Source organism: Onychostoma macrolepis, chromosome 01 (genome assembly GCF_012432095.1).
Source record: "Onychostoma macrolepis isolate SWU-2019 chromosome 01, ASM1243209v1, whole genome shotgun sequence".
Lineage (NCBI taxonomy): Eukaryota > Metazoa > Chordata > Actinopteri > Cypriniformes > Cyprinidae > Onychostoma > Onychostoma macrolepis.
Genome location: NC_081155.1, coordinates 25,434,458 through 25,449,395, shown reverse-complemented (window position 1 = coordinate 25,449,395; position 14,938 = coordinate 25,434,458). Strand labels below are relative to the sequence as shown.

Below are 14,938 nucleotides of genomic sequence, written 5' to 3'. Positions count from 1 at the left end.
TTATATAGACATATTTAAAAATAACAACAACAACAACAACAAAACAACAACAACAATATTAATAATAATAACTATAATAAAAACATACAACTTCAAAATATATATATGAATATAAACACTAATTCAAAATATTACAATAATAAAAACTATAAAAGTATTTCAATGATACTAAAATAACACTGGTGTTTTACCGAGGTGCATATTAATGTGTATAATTTATTACACATACGCACATAAGCACAAACGCACACACATATATAAATTAGTGCTGGGCAACGATTAATCTAGATTAATCTCATCCAAAATAAAAGTTTTTGTGTACATAATATATGTGTGTGTATTGTGTATATTTATTATGTATATATTTAAGAAAAATGTGTTATGTTTGTATATTAAATATATTTATATATCATATAAATTATATTAATATAAATATATACATGTAAATACATGTAAATATTTTCAAAATATATACTGTATGTGTGTGTCTTTATATACACATAATAAATATTCACAGTACACACAGATATATTATATAAACAAAAACTTTTATTTTGGATGAGATTAATCTAGATTAATCGTTGCCCAGCACTAATATAAATACATTTATAGTCGGCCTCACTGACAACCATTTCAGTGACTATGTTTCCCAGAGTTTACAAAAAAACAATTGGACAGTAAAACACAATGGGGAGGACCCAGACCAATTCCAGCTTGTACTAGCATCTATGAAGGACACTTTATGTGACAGTGGGGTACAAGCCACAACTTCTTTTGTAAATGGAGCCGCGGCATTTCAGTGGCAATTAAGAGCTCACTCACAACCCAGATCTTTCAGATTGCATGTGTGTGAAGCTTAGGCAGAAGTGGCTGACGCCTGGGCCGGTCGCATGCCATGACTTATGTAGACTAAGGGTTTGAAGATAATTTACACTGACCTGGGAACAGTCAAGGCTGAGGAGAGAGGGGCACAAGGAGGAACAGCATGGGGGAGGGTGCAGGAAGTGGGGATATGAACGTGGACGAGAAGCTGCCCATGTGGAGATATGGAGAATTTGACATGTGACATGGGAGCAATAAAAGCACATATCTTAAAGAAAACACTGAACAAAACAAGTGTGAATGCTTATTCAGTCACACACAATGCACATTGTTTTATAATACAATTACCAATATGAATTTCCCATAAATTCTTTTCATTAAAAAAAAAGAATGAAAAGAAAATCAAACTGAGTTTGGTTTGCTGATTTAAGCAAACATGGCACAGCACCAGGGGCTCATGGAGGCCAAACCTTATTTGAGGTTATCTATAAATATAATCTATACATATTATTAATAATTAAATCCATTTTGCCATTTTGCTCTTCAAATTCTGGGGAATATTTTCCGTTACTTACAAAAGACCAAGATCAACAATCCTTCACAGTTCTCTTAGAGGACAAAATAACAGCTTATAGTCAATTAAACTGATATACATAAATTGTAAAATCCTCAATAAAAGATTGTAAGATCTGTCTCGGAGGTTTACTAGTTTATAAAGTCAGAATATTAAACACATGGCAGTAATGAGAGACCCACACACAAGTGCTGTCTTCAGTTACCCAGCACACTAACAGCAGCTGCATGTTGCTCTGTGATCAGGGTCAAATGGACCCTTAAAAACACACACACACACATTTTGTCTTTGTAACTGATTTTGCGATAAAGTAACTGAAGCGGTGTGTGTGTGCATGTTTGAAGGTATGTGTGTGTTTGAGGGAACGTCACTGGACGTTGATTGCTCATGACAGGCCAGTTGGCAGAGTGGCCACTGCTCCACCACACTGGAGTTTCTAGAGACCTACTGAGTCCAGTTTAGGCTAAATACACAAAGACGTTGACAGATATTGTCAACTACAAAGAAAAGGAAAATTTGTTTCAATATAGTTTATTTAAAGTTTAAGCCTAAGCCTACTGTATTAGATTTAAGGCATACATTTTCTGTGTATTATTTCATATTTTACATTCAGGCTTAAAACACATGGTTCTGTGCCAAGTTCTTAGAAATTAGTTCTATTTGCATTAATCGCATTTGATTTAAAATCTTTTAAACCGTGTTCAAGAAAAGAGATGATAATGTGAAAACCCCACTCAGATTTGGTTATATGTTTGTGAAATATGAAACAGGGGCATTTTCAAACCACATTTTTGAGACTTTCTTTGGTACTCTGCCACTTTAAAGGGATAGTTTTGAAAATTATGTCATTAATTATTCACCCTCATGTCGTGGTAAGTCTCGTGAATGCGTGTCGAAGACTGACATGGAAGAGAAGAAATTGTTCAATAAAGTCAGCTTCAAAAAATCAAGGTTGAACCACTGATGTCACATGGACTGTTAACAATTAACAATGTCCTTACTATGTTCCTGGGCCATAAAATATTTCAGTTGTGTTGCCATCTATGCAGGGTCAGAAAGCTCTCAGATTTCATCAAAAATATCTCAATTTGTGTTCTGAAGATGAACGAAGGTCTTACAGGTTTGGAACGACATGAGGGTAAGTAATTAATGACAAAATTTTGGGGTGAACTATCCTAAAAATAATCTAGAACTAAAAATAATCAGCAATGGTACTGACTAATGAATTTGCATGTGGTTTCTCTTTAAGCAAATAAAAAACACCAGACCAACATTTAAAAATGTTAAAAACTTGATTTTAACCACAAGGGTCTTTAATAATAAATAAATGGGGGTTTTGGGGAGTCGCACAACATGACATTTTATAACCTAAACTAACCTTGACTTTGAAATTATTTGCTATTTTAAGAAGTTCACTGACCTAGACACACAGTCATAACAGTATGCAGTAGCCCCTGTATATGATATCATCCTGTTTCAATTTTTTCCTGCATGTTTCTGCAAGCAAAGAGCCTTCAGGGGAACCCATGACTTCTGTATAACTCTGCTTAGTGATAGAAAAAAGTTCTTAAAGATAAATCAAATACTTTGCTTTTAAGTGTGCCAGCACCAGCAGTAAGGAAAATTGAATTGAATGTGACATACATCACTTGTATGCAATGTAGTCTTGGAATGGTTAACTCACCCCCCTTTCCATTCACACACACACACACACACACACACACTATAATACAAGTTAGGAACTCGTAGCAAATTTTCCGTACTTCCAGGAGGACAAATAAGATCAAGTTTTGGTTGGCACATTGTGTAGCGCATTACAGAAACATGCTAAGGCCTGTTCTTTCTCACTGGTTAAGAGCAAGAGAAGAGGGCAAAGAAGGATTAGATCAGACCTGAGAACCGCTCTGGGAACTATAATTGACCTCTAAGACTGGTCCAGTCTCACAGAGAAAGGCCTTAAATATGAGGTGCCCTCTGACTTCAAACTTCATACTTGCAAATAAATCTAAAGAAAGACAGGAGGTATCTGGGAACATGGGCATATTTCAGAGACAATTTGTATGAATTTAATGAAGACACATATGTATGCATATTTCATCATAAAAAACATTTTGGCTTCTAAACCATTATCAACCACATATTTATGAAGACCATTCTGAGCGCATAATTCATTTTCATAATTCAAAAGTCATTTTGAATCAGACATATTAGACATATGCTAAATCATTTTTTCCATCTATAGCCTAAAGGTATATGAGATAGATATTTGGGCCACAAGTAGCGTGGGCAGAAATAAAGGTGAATGAAAACAGTGAGTTAACGCTGGGTTGTTTATTTTGGAAGGTATCGGGGGTTGGGTTGGAACTAGTGGAAACGCCAAGCTAAAGCTAGTAAGAGAGGTTCTTTCATTTGGAAACATGCAAACAAGGTTCTCTCTCTGTCTCTTATTTCACACTCACACCCAATACACACACACACAAACACACACACATATACACTAAAGGATTCATTTAACTGCATGCTTTAAACTGAAGGCTAACATTAAATGATTCTAAAATTATAAGTGACAAAAGTCAGTGGTCAATATATCATTTAAATTATTTTTCCCTCATAAAATGTTAAAACCCAACAGTGCATGTCAAAACAGTGTCAGTGTGTTTGTGTTTGCAAATATGAATTCCATATCAAAAATGAAAAATCTAATATGGAATGACACACTGTATGCAGTGATATAATGTTTTTAAACAAGCATGTGTCATATCTAGCACACTAGGTGTTATTTAACCGTGGGCTGTTTTGAGCACACAGAAAAACAGGGGACATTTTAACAGAGAGCTCCAGCCAGGGACAGATCGTCAAAAATAGGGACAGTCTGGTCACCTTATCTAATAGGTCTGGACCTCTTAGACATTTTTTTGCACAAACACTATTCCACATGAGCCACCAAAACTATTCCAATAAAACTCCAAAAATGTACCAACAGGCAAACAAAAACAAAAAAGGCAAATTCTCTGCAGTTTCCAGCTGAAATGAACACTAGTGGCAGTAAAACACCAACAATGTTTATTCCTTTTTACAAACAATTATGATTATAGCGGCAGATTTTCAGTTAAAGGTGCAGTATGTAATATTGACTGCTAGCGGCTGAAATGGGTACAGCAGTCCAAATTCAAAATATTAGAGAGCGATGTTTCTCCCACCTCCTCCCTCTCGGACTTGTTGCCAGACGCAACAAGGAATGAGCGCAACTGACATTTTAGGTCGAGTAGTCTTACACTAAGTTGATGAGTTGATTTATCTACATTTTATATTCCTCTGGCTTTTAAGTCATGTAGGATTTTAAGTCATGTGCTGGCTTACATGGCTGCAATACGCAGTGTTTTCAGCCAACTCGCATCCTGGGGTGTTGAAATACTATTGGTGAAATACTAGTGGGTGAAATCATACAGTCCAAACATCAAAACATTCTGACACAGGACTCACATTGCAAAGAAAAACTGGCTGTAGCAATGTTTCTCTGAGAAACTTAGAATGTTTCCTCAATTGCAAACATATTATGGTATTTTTTATGCTTTAGTATGGTCAAAAAATTACATACAGCACCCTTAATAAAGACTTATTCTCATGTGTTCCATGCACGATACAATGTTATGACCTCAAAACACTTTTATGATGGCACACGATTTGTAAATGAATACTTTTTGACATCTGCATCTCATAATCAGTTCCTTATGTATGACTTTTCTGACAGTAAACTTGCTCAGTAGCTCACCTGGTACAGCGATATAGTGTGATGTGGAGCACTCAGGTACAAGTTCAGTAAAACATGAGTCCTGATAAAAGAGCTCAAAGACTTATAGGAGCAAGGTGACATGGTTGCTTTAGCAAAGAGTTATTATCTCACGTTTGCTTTTGTTAACATTATTGATGAGGGGTATCAATAATGATAGGGTAGGTGGTACATTATTTTCAAATGCAATCAACCTTATACCAGCACTTACTGGATATTTCATCTCTAAACTGCCATAATACATACAACGGCCAACATAAAAAATGTTGCCAGAATCACAAAATTGCTTTAAGCACCACTCATTAAACATTTTACTGTGTTTGCAAGTTTCAAGAAGCGCATTACATATTATGATTCATCTCAACTAACTGCATTCATTTCCAAAATGCAGACTGTTCCTCTTCTCAGCTCAAATGCTACCAACACCTGCAGGTGCATTAGAGTTTCATGTGATTAACATATTCAACCGTGGGGACAACCCAGTGACTCAGAAAGAACACAGAGAGTCCAGAAATCTTCATTTACTAAAATCATGATCTTTTTAAACATAGAGATGATTCAATGTGACTGTGTTTGCCTACTAAGAGGAAGTTCCTCATAAGAAGAAGTACAGTTTGATGTTTATCTGAGTGAATATCAGTAGAGTTGTGTCTGCAAGTGTTCAAGCAGCAGAGAGCGGTTTCACAATGTGACCGGCAGCTTCCTGTTTCTGATGAGTGTACATGGGGGCACGTGTCTGTTTGTAAGACACTGTAGAGAATGTTTTCGAAAACCTAAAAGCTTCTAAGATGTCTGTCAATGTATAGCTGTTCAATGTGAAACTGAAAGTCTGATGACCAAAATACCTTACCTTTCATCTTATTAAACTCTCTATTACTCACAACTCTTTCACTGACTATGAGTTTGACTGTCTGAGACTCTCTTTCCTGTGTGTTATAAGAAAAGAGAACCCACTAAAGATGCTTTTACATGTTCTTTTTGGCAATAGAAGAAAAGTCAAAATGAAACCAAATGTTTACTCGTACAAACGTGTTCCTGCTCTTAGCAATTTAATGCCACTTAGGCAACACAGGCTTTTGGAATGGATAATACATCCATTCATAAATTTTCCAAACCACTTGGGCTGCTGAAGCCTATCCAGAATCTCGGACCATATAGGTAGGAAAACACACTATATAGCCAGTCCATCAAAGCTATTAGATAATGGTAACCAATAATCATTTAGGCATCATTTTAGCAAATTCATATCCATGTTACAACACCCATATTTTATGTTTCAATCCACTTTTGCCCTACATTAGTTCTCATTGAATACTGTATCACTCTAAAATATGCAACGTTATGGATGTAAAAATTATTGTGAATTGCAATCATGCTAACTTTAAAGAGATAATTAAAACAAACAACAGCAAAAAAATAAATAAATAAAAAAAAAATAGAAACTTGTCTAGTCCATAAAATAAATGTCACTGGAGTTCAGTCTTGTTTTGGACCCCATTGGCTTTCATTGTATGAGCAAAAAACATATCTTGGTAACACTTAAATATAGGGAGCAATTCTCACTATTATTCTCTCTATTAACTAATTGCTTATAAACATGTATATTACTAGCCTATTGGCTATTTATTAGTACTTATAAAGCACATATTCTGCATGACTGCATTACTATTAATAAACAGCAAACTAGGAATTTATTGAGGTAGAAGTCACAGTTAATAGTGAGAACTGGACCTTAAAATAAAGTGTGACCCATATCTTCTTTTATGTTTGTGTTTAGGGATGTTTAGTATGTCTTTAAGTTTAAAGTTTGCATTACTTTATTTGAAAACAGCTGTACAGAGAATGGGTGACGCGGTGATCTGCATACGAGTACATTTGTGGTATATGTGTGTGTGAGAGTGTGTGTGGGAAGAGCATGGTAAGATGTTACAGCAAAAAAAAGAGCAACATAGCCACTAAAAAGTGAATGACAACTCTGCTTACAAACGTCAGATATGACATAGTAAGATCTCACACTCCAGTGTCTCTTTGACTTAATTCAAATTCTGAAATGGCCCGAAGATCCACTAGTGCAGTACAAGAGTGAAAACCTAGAAGGTTAACAGCCTCTAAAACATTTGTGAATGGTCTCCAAGCAATGGGAAAATACCACTCCATAAACTAGCTGAATGCAAAATAATGCAGCACATCAGCTAATTCAAATAAAAAGAACTAAAAATGATAAAAAAGGAGAACATTTTTATGCAGTTCTTTCAATAAGAATGAAATTATATGCACAATTTTTAATAGCCCCTCAGAGGAAAGGCTCTGCTCTTTGCCTGACTGATACAAACAAGGGCAAAATGGCCTGTGTCAATTTCCCTTCAAGTGTCTGCTGACTCTTTCTCCTCCAGCAGCTGTCAATCACCTTCAAGTGTCACACTTTTATGAGGCTTCGAGGCCAGCTTCTGCTGAAAAGCATCAGGGCAGAGAGAAGTGGAACTTGACAATGCTGGGAAACTTGGGGTTTTAATGATTTCATTAGGATGTAATATTTTTCAACACCAAGTTGCATTTGTGTTGAATACAGAGCTTGTGTAACGGTTGGCAAGAATGACTTCTTCTAAATTTTTCCATTTAAGGTGAAATGAAAACAACAGTGCAGTATTACAATGACACAATTCTTACTATCTGAAATGCACCTTTAAGCCAAGTCATATTGTATACTGTATAAGGTGCATACATGACAGTACAGAGGGGTTTCATTCTCCTCAAATTGGCAAATCATTTTCAATTCTTTGAATCCCCCACTGTGTGTTGTCTCTTTAAAGTAAAGCAAATGGTTTTGGAAGAAAGTATTATTCAGCATTTTGGCTTCTGCTCAACATGCTGTACTAAATCATTACTGCAATTTGTGTACCGTTAATTAACATTCAGATTCACCCTGGATAAATGAAGATCATCCTCCAGCCATTTTTAAATAGCAAAAATATTTCATGTTCTTTACATGTTGACCTGATTTTGTAATTTACACAAAATTGCAGCCATCATTGAGAAACCTGCAGGACCAAATTAACAAATTGCTTCATTCGTTGTTTGTACCATTAGTAGGAAAAAAGCAAACTCATGGCAACAAGAAAACAACAGGTTTCAGAAAACTAAAACTTCAGCAGATCTGACATAAAATAATATCATAAGATACTAAAATGTCTGCTTAGTAATAATAATAATAATAATAATAATAATAGAATTACTGTTTAACAATAATTAATAATACTCTACATATTCATGATGTAGACCAATATATTAATCCTTAGCATAAACAGCGATGACCCTTTTTTGCGAGACTTACCTCTATCATAAACTCTCATAACACAACAACACTCTTCCTCATTACGCTCATTATCTGAAGAACGCAGTGTTCGGGCTTGCAAAGCACACTTGTTGAGGAATGAATTGTATTGAGACTTGCCCAGTCCTTGTGGAACATACAACAACAAACTAGAGAAAACACAACCTGTCTCAACTCCTTAGTCTTATAAACAGATCATCTGAGGACAAATAATGCAAGACTATAAGCATAAAATCTAATTGACTATTTCATGGGAGAATTTATAAGCAAGTGCAAAAATAAACAAAGTGTTGAAGGAATGAAAATAAGTGTAATATAAAGTGTAAGATAATACAGTATGTGCAGGTGTTGAAGCCTGTCCTTCTTTCAGCAGGCTATGCATGAACACAAGATTTGCACAAAACCAATGACATAGAAAATTACTTAACATGGATGAGCAATTTGATTTCTTTAGAATAAGTAATGGTAGATCACACAATTTGACTGACCATGACATTAGCCTGGGTCACTTCGCATCTGTTTTGCCTGACAGAGATGAAGATGCAAAAGCCTAACTTGTCCCACACCCTTTTGGGATTTAAAAGAACAGTTCACACAAAAATGTAGGGGGGAAAATCATTTATTTACCCTATAGGTCACTCATTCCAAACCTGTTTTGACCTTTCAAGTCTTCTGAAGTAACACCTGAAAGATTTGTGTGAGGAATGGTCCATAATTTAGGTTGTTATGCATTAATTATCTTCCCGCCTCTATGGAAGACGTTAAATTAAACTTGTAAACTAAATTAGCCTGTTTAATGTTCAAAGACTTGGAATATAACAAACATGACTACTTTCACTATACTGGAAGGTCCAGTACCCAATTGACTGTAACTGAGTGGAACAGAGCAACCAGGACATACTGCAAAACTTCCCTCTTTGTGTTACAGTGATGAAAGTCAGTCATGGGTTTGGAGCAGCATTACAAATTTTTAATTTCAAAGACCCATTTAATTTTCTAATTTGTTCCTATTTGTGTCTCTGTTTGTGCCCGCTTTGTGTGTTCATGGTATACAGTTTAACACAAATGAGAAGCTCTTGGACTCTTTCAGGGCTTCCCCATCCTGAGAGCACGTACTAATCAAACTATCAGTCTTACTCTGAATGAATATTTGGCACGTCAGGTTCTTTCACTCCACAGTCCCTGCTTTGACTGAAAATTCAAGACCAAATACCAAAAAGAACAATACAACCCTCTTGATGCTGTGATGTTTTGTGTGTAGTCTGTCAGCTGAACATTCAGCTGTCATCATGACTCCCAGAATAAAAACAACTAAATTAAAGTCGAATATCACATTCCACCTAAATTAATACAATCTACCATTTCTACTATATCTACATTCCACATCTATAGATTTTGCATTTAGGTGAAACGTACATTGGCTTTAATGTATTGCTTTAAGCGTCAATATTCCACCTCAGGGATGTTTCCATTCATACGTGGCAATAGTACGGAAAAATCTTCAAAGCAACAGGTTCACGTTTTCTAGCTGTAAAACTTTGAGAAATTGAGCAACGCTTTCAGTATCACACGAGCAGACCGTGAATGTATAAAGGCGGCACTTACACAAAAGCATGGTAGATAAAAGCCCAGGATCTTGGTCTCTCCAGCACGTTGTACAGGTAGTTCTGAATCCTCCGGTAGCGCGCGTTTCTCCGGCCGCTTTGCGCGCCGTAAACCAGAGGCTTCCCGAGCAGACTCAGCCGAGCGCCCTGCTTCCCCCGCTCTCTTTCCGTGGCTGATGCACCTGTGCCGGCATGAGACGCGGACAACAGTCCGTCCCCCGGCCGTGAACAATTGTTCTTCATCCTATTACCACATTCCACATTATCCAACCGTAACTTTCGGCGTGGTGCCCCGGAGAGCTGTTCATCCAGAGGCCGGAGCCGGCCTCATCTCCGCTGTGGTTGCGGGGCATGGCATCACCAACGCGGACCCAAACACGTGTGGCATGCGTACTGTTATATCTCTGGTAGATGCGACGGGAGAGTCAAGAAACTACCAACGAGAAATGTCAAAAAGACTCAAAATATACAATTTACCTCCGGTCGTGACGCGCGAACGCCACTTTCTTCGCTCTTGGTATGGACACACTTCAGTAAATGGGAGGTGTATAAAGTCACTGCTGGCGCTGACCCACGTGAAGAGCCCGTCAAAGTGACTTTATATGACTGCAGTTCCAGAGTCCTGCGTGTGCAGCTCTTGTTACTCCAGCGCGCTCTTTTGATGTCGCTGCGCTCGCACGCTTGGCGTTACTGCACAGGAAATCAACTGTGCCATTCTGCGCGCTCGCTCATACTGTAGCACATATAAAGCGTTTCCGTAATATTCATGTAAATGCTCCTAGTCAGCACCCGCTATGAGTCTAAGGTTGTCTCACACTTCTGGTAATAATTCAATAAACAATGGTGTTGACGTGAGAAGTTCTGTGTCATATTCAAGCTTCCCCGGCTGGTAAGCTGACTGTTGAGCATTCACGCACGTGTGTACATAGTAAAATGTTTATTTGCATAACAAGTCGTTCTTGAAATCGTATTTCCTAAAGTTAAACTGATACAGTGCGATTCCCCAGTGACAGACCACGAGGTTTCCTTTCAGGAATCACCGTGTTAAAAAAAAAAAAAAAAAAAACATTAAGTTTTCATTATTAAGAGGAGCTAGTCAAGGCTTTAACCTCTCAAATGATGCTAAATCAAACTGTTAAACGGCGTTTTTATGTACATATGTTCATAAAGGACATTTCATCGTTTTCATAAAACATCCATTTTATTGCAAAATACAGCTTCAGAACAGAAATCGAGTTCGCTTGAGGAGGTAACCATAGTAACAGTGTATTAAATTCGCTACATTTGGAAAACAACAACAAATTGGGCCCATGAATTATCCCTACTAAAAAAAAAAAAAAAATCGCAGAATGAGTAATTAGCATAATTCGCCCTCTGAATTAATTGAGAATAGATTCTCTTAGAATTTTATCTCTAATAAAAGTTTCCTTTCAAATAAAGACTCTGCTAACTATTTAGGCTATCACATTTTCCCTTTTATCCAGAGCCTCGTAAAATAACAACTGTCAGACTAAACCCATGTGACTAAACCCAAAATAAAAACCACAAGAAACACTGTGTTTTCTGTGTGGGCATGGTCGCTCTGATCTCCTGCTGTATCATAACGATCCATCTGTGAGAAGAGAATTATTGGACAACATGCTTATTCATCTTTTTATCTTCGGGAACTCCGACATCGTTAGTAGGCCTATGCAAAAGAGCAATTTAAGTCTATTTGATTGTCAAATTAGACGCTCTTAAGTTTAACTGTCACTGATGGAAGAGTGACCTGCAGTGCAGGCTTCAGTCGCACTTTTCCGTCGTGAATCCCATACAGCAGTAGCTAACTGATTGGGAAACGGTGGCTTTGTGTTCTTCCCTTGACCACTGTGCTCTCTTTTTAGTGAACATTGTGAGCTGCGGCAGTAAGCAACAACTTGCGCTGGATTTGTTCAGTGTCCGTATAAATAATTAACCAGTAAAGATGGCAAATTCAGTTGTTCAGATTTGTTTTCCACCATTTTTTAAGTACCAAAAACCATTTAACATTGTTTCAGGACTCCGCAGCACACAATAGCACATGCATTTGTCTGAAAAGTGATGATTTACACGTGGCTCATCATGGGCCGCATACAATTTGCTTCTCAACCTTGTATCCATGACTCAGAATCCAGCATGTATGTAAACAGTATGCGACGGAGTTCCAATCGTCAGCATCAGAGGCATAATTACTCTCAGACTCACATTCATTATAGCTCATCAAGGGCTAAGAATAGAAATATACACTTCCCAATCTGTGTGCTACAGCACTGGTGTTAATGAGACTTACTCTCTTATGCCTTTTATATAGTGAGAAACTTGAGAAAATGATCCAGTAAAGCCCACAATGGAAATCACTTCTGCTTGCCACGACCTCTGTTGCTGCAACCAGCACCATCACTTGCCATCAGTCATGAGCGGAGCACTGGGGTCATTGGCTGAACACAGGGACATGTATCAGGCTAATTGCTGTGACGCGAGCTGGCGAGGCAACAGGGAAGGACATGCAATTATGTGGCTCTGCATTGCAATAGACGACTACAGTACACAGTAAGTGAATTGCACATAGTGACTTTTTTGTTTTAGGCGGAGTTTGTTGGTTATATTTGGTGCCAGGTAAGTGGCCTACATTAATGAGGTCTGGTTACTTGTATCTCTGTAGATAGACACATTCTTGCTACCAATTTACTCTAAAATCTGCGGTCTAAAATGATGGTAGTCCAAATGTTTCGTAATTGCGTAATTCTTCTTTGACCGCAGGGTGAAGTGCATTGCAAAGAAAGCGAACCCTGACTGGATGCTGAGAGTGCTGAGTTCATGATTCTGCACTGTGTGTAATCACACGAACCGAATCTCTGAAGAAGATTCTAACAATCGTCTGCCCTCTGCTGCTGAGAGGAAGGATAATTCTCACGACGCCATTCAGTCGGCATTGGGATTGCAATAGAGCAGACCGAGGTACGTTGTCACAAATAATATAGAAATATATTTCAGTAACTGTAAAGTGCTATTACTATGTTTTCTCAAGCAGCGGTTTTGTATGTTGTGGTTTCGCAAAGACCCAATTAAAACCACTTAGAGTATTCCAGAATGAATCCAGTTAATATGATAGATAGGGCGAGTCACATTTCTATGAGGCCAAGTTGTCACATTTGTTTGAATGTTTAAATCTGAAACAATTACAATACTTATTAGCCAAAACAATTATCTGAACTATTTTAATATTATTTGTGACCCTGGACCACAAAACCAGTCATAAGGGTCAATTTTTATAAATAAGCTTTCCATTGATGTATGGTTTGTTAGGATAGGACATTATTTGAAAATCTGGAATCTGAGGGTGAAAAAAAATCTAAATATTGAGAAAATTGCCTTTGAAGCTGTCCAAATGAAGTCCTTAGCAATGCATATCACTAATCAAAAATTAAGTTTTAATATATTTATGGTAGGAAATTTACAAAATATCCTAATGATTTTTGGCATAAAAGAAAAATCGATAATTTTGATCCATACAATATATCGCTGGCTATTGCTACAAATATGCCTGTGTGACTGGTTTTGTGGTCCAGGGTCACAAATGGCTCTTTAAATGTGGAACATAATAACATAAGCACATCATATGGGGGAATTTTTTTTTTTTAATTTAACATTATTAGTGTAATTTTTAACATTAATGTAATTTTTACATTTCATGTGGCATATTTGATCTGAATGTGTGTAAATGGAAAGCATTCTGTTGCCGTACTTCTTTGTTTGATCCCACCAAAGAGTGCATATAGCCTACATGCGGCCCAATGGCGGACATATTTTCTTTTTTAAAACATGATGTGCATGGTAAGGTTTATAAACCAGGTGCCTGATGTTTTGCAGATGTGTTTTGTGTTACATATATGAATTTAACTATGAAGAATGACAGCTATAGGCCTACATGTCCTCGTCAAACTATTTTTCTCAGTGCCTTTCAAAAAGTGGTGGGGACTGAACTGATTTAGTGGGGACGTGTCCCACCCATGAATGTCACCTTTTATACCTATTTAAATTATACAAAAAATCCTTTCCACTTTATTTTTAATGTATTAATTATAAACACACTGGTCTGTAGAGGAAATAGCTTAACCTTTTTCCTGCCATCTGTTATTCTTCAAGTTATTACTTAAAATACGCTTACATTTTGCATTGCAAAATAAGGTGGATAATATAAAAATGAATGGCAGATTCTTAACATCTGTATGTGACAACATGTCCCATTATTGGGCAATATGTGTGACAGCTAGACTGCCACATGTATTAGCTTCCCATAATGCTGCTGTAAGTTGGATGATGTCATGCATGAGACTTTAATTCCTCTGTATTTTTGTTTTCTTTCCACTCACATAGCCTACACTTATGCGCACATAGTATTATTGTGACAATATTAGATAATATAATATTATGATAAATATTTAGTGTTTTTGCTGTTGTTGCACTTATGAACCGTGAAGATAAACGTGATTGGTGGAAAATGGATGGAAACTTCCTGTGGTCCTCAGAAAGGTCATGAATGGGGTCATATACGAGACAGATTGCATACAGATGTTATTGCTTCTAAACCAAATCTTTAGAGGGTACTGGCCAGAGCCAACATTATAGAAAAGCACTATTAGATGATTAAATGCATGGTCAGAAATGCAGGTCAAAAGTAGTGATTACATTTTTTTTTTCTCAAATCTGGGGTAATATATGGGCTTAAGTCTGTTTGTCTAATCACTGTTGATAAATAGAGTTGCATGAACAAGAAAAGAACAAACAATGGGTTGAAA

The 14,938-nt window shown here is 36.9% G+C and overlaps 1 protein-coding gene across 1 annotated transcript in view; it reads right to left on the bottom strand.

The window, feature by feature from the left end:
- Positions 1-10,819, bottom strand: part of kcnq5b (potassium voltage-gated channel, KQT-like subfamily, member 5b) — a 106,498-nt gene extending 95,679 nt beyond the window's left edge. Inside the window, 2 exon segments of the mRNA XM_058766519.1 lie at positions 10,123-10,390; positions 10,393-10,819. Of these exon segments, the coding sequence (XP_058622502.1) occupies positions 10,123-10,390; positions 10,393-10,474 (350 nt within the window). The 5' untranslated portion in view covers positions 10,475-10,819.
- Between the last annotated feature and the right edge of the window lie 4,119 nt (positions 10,820-14,938).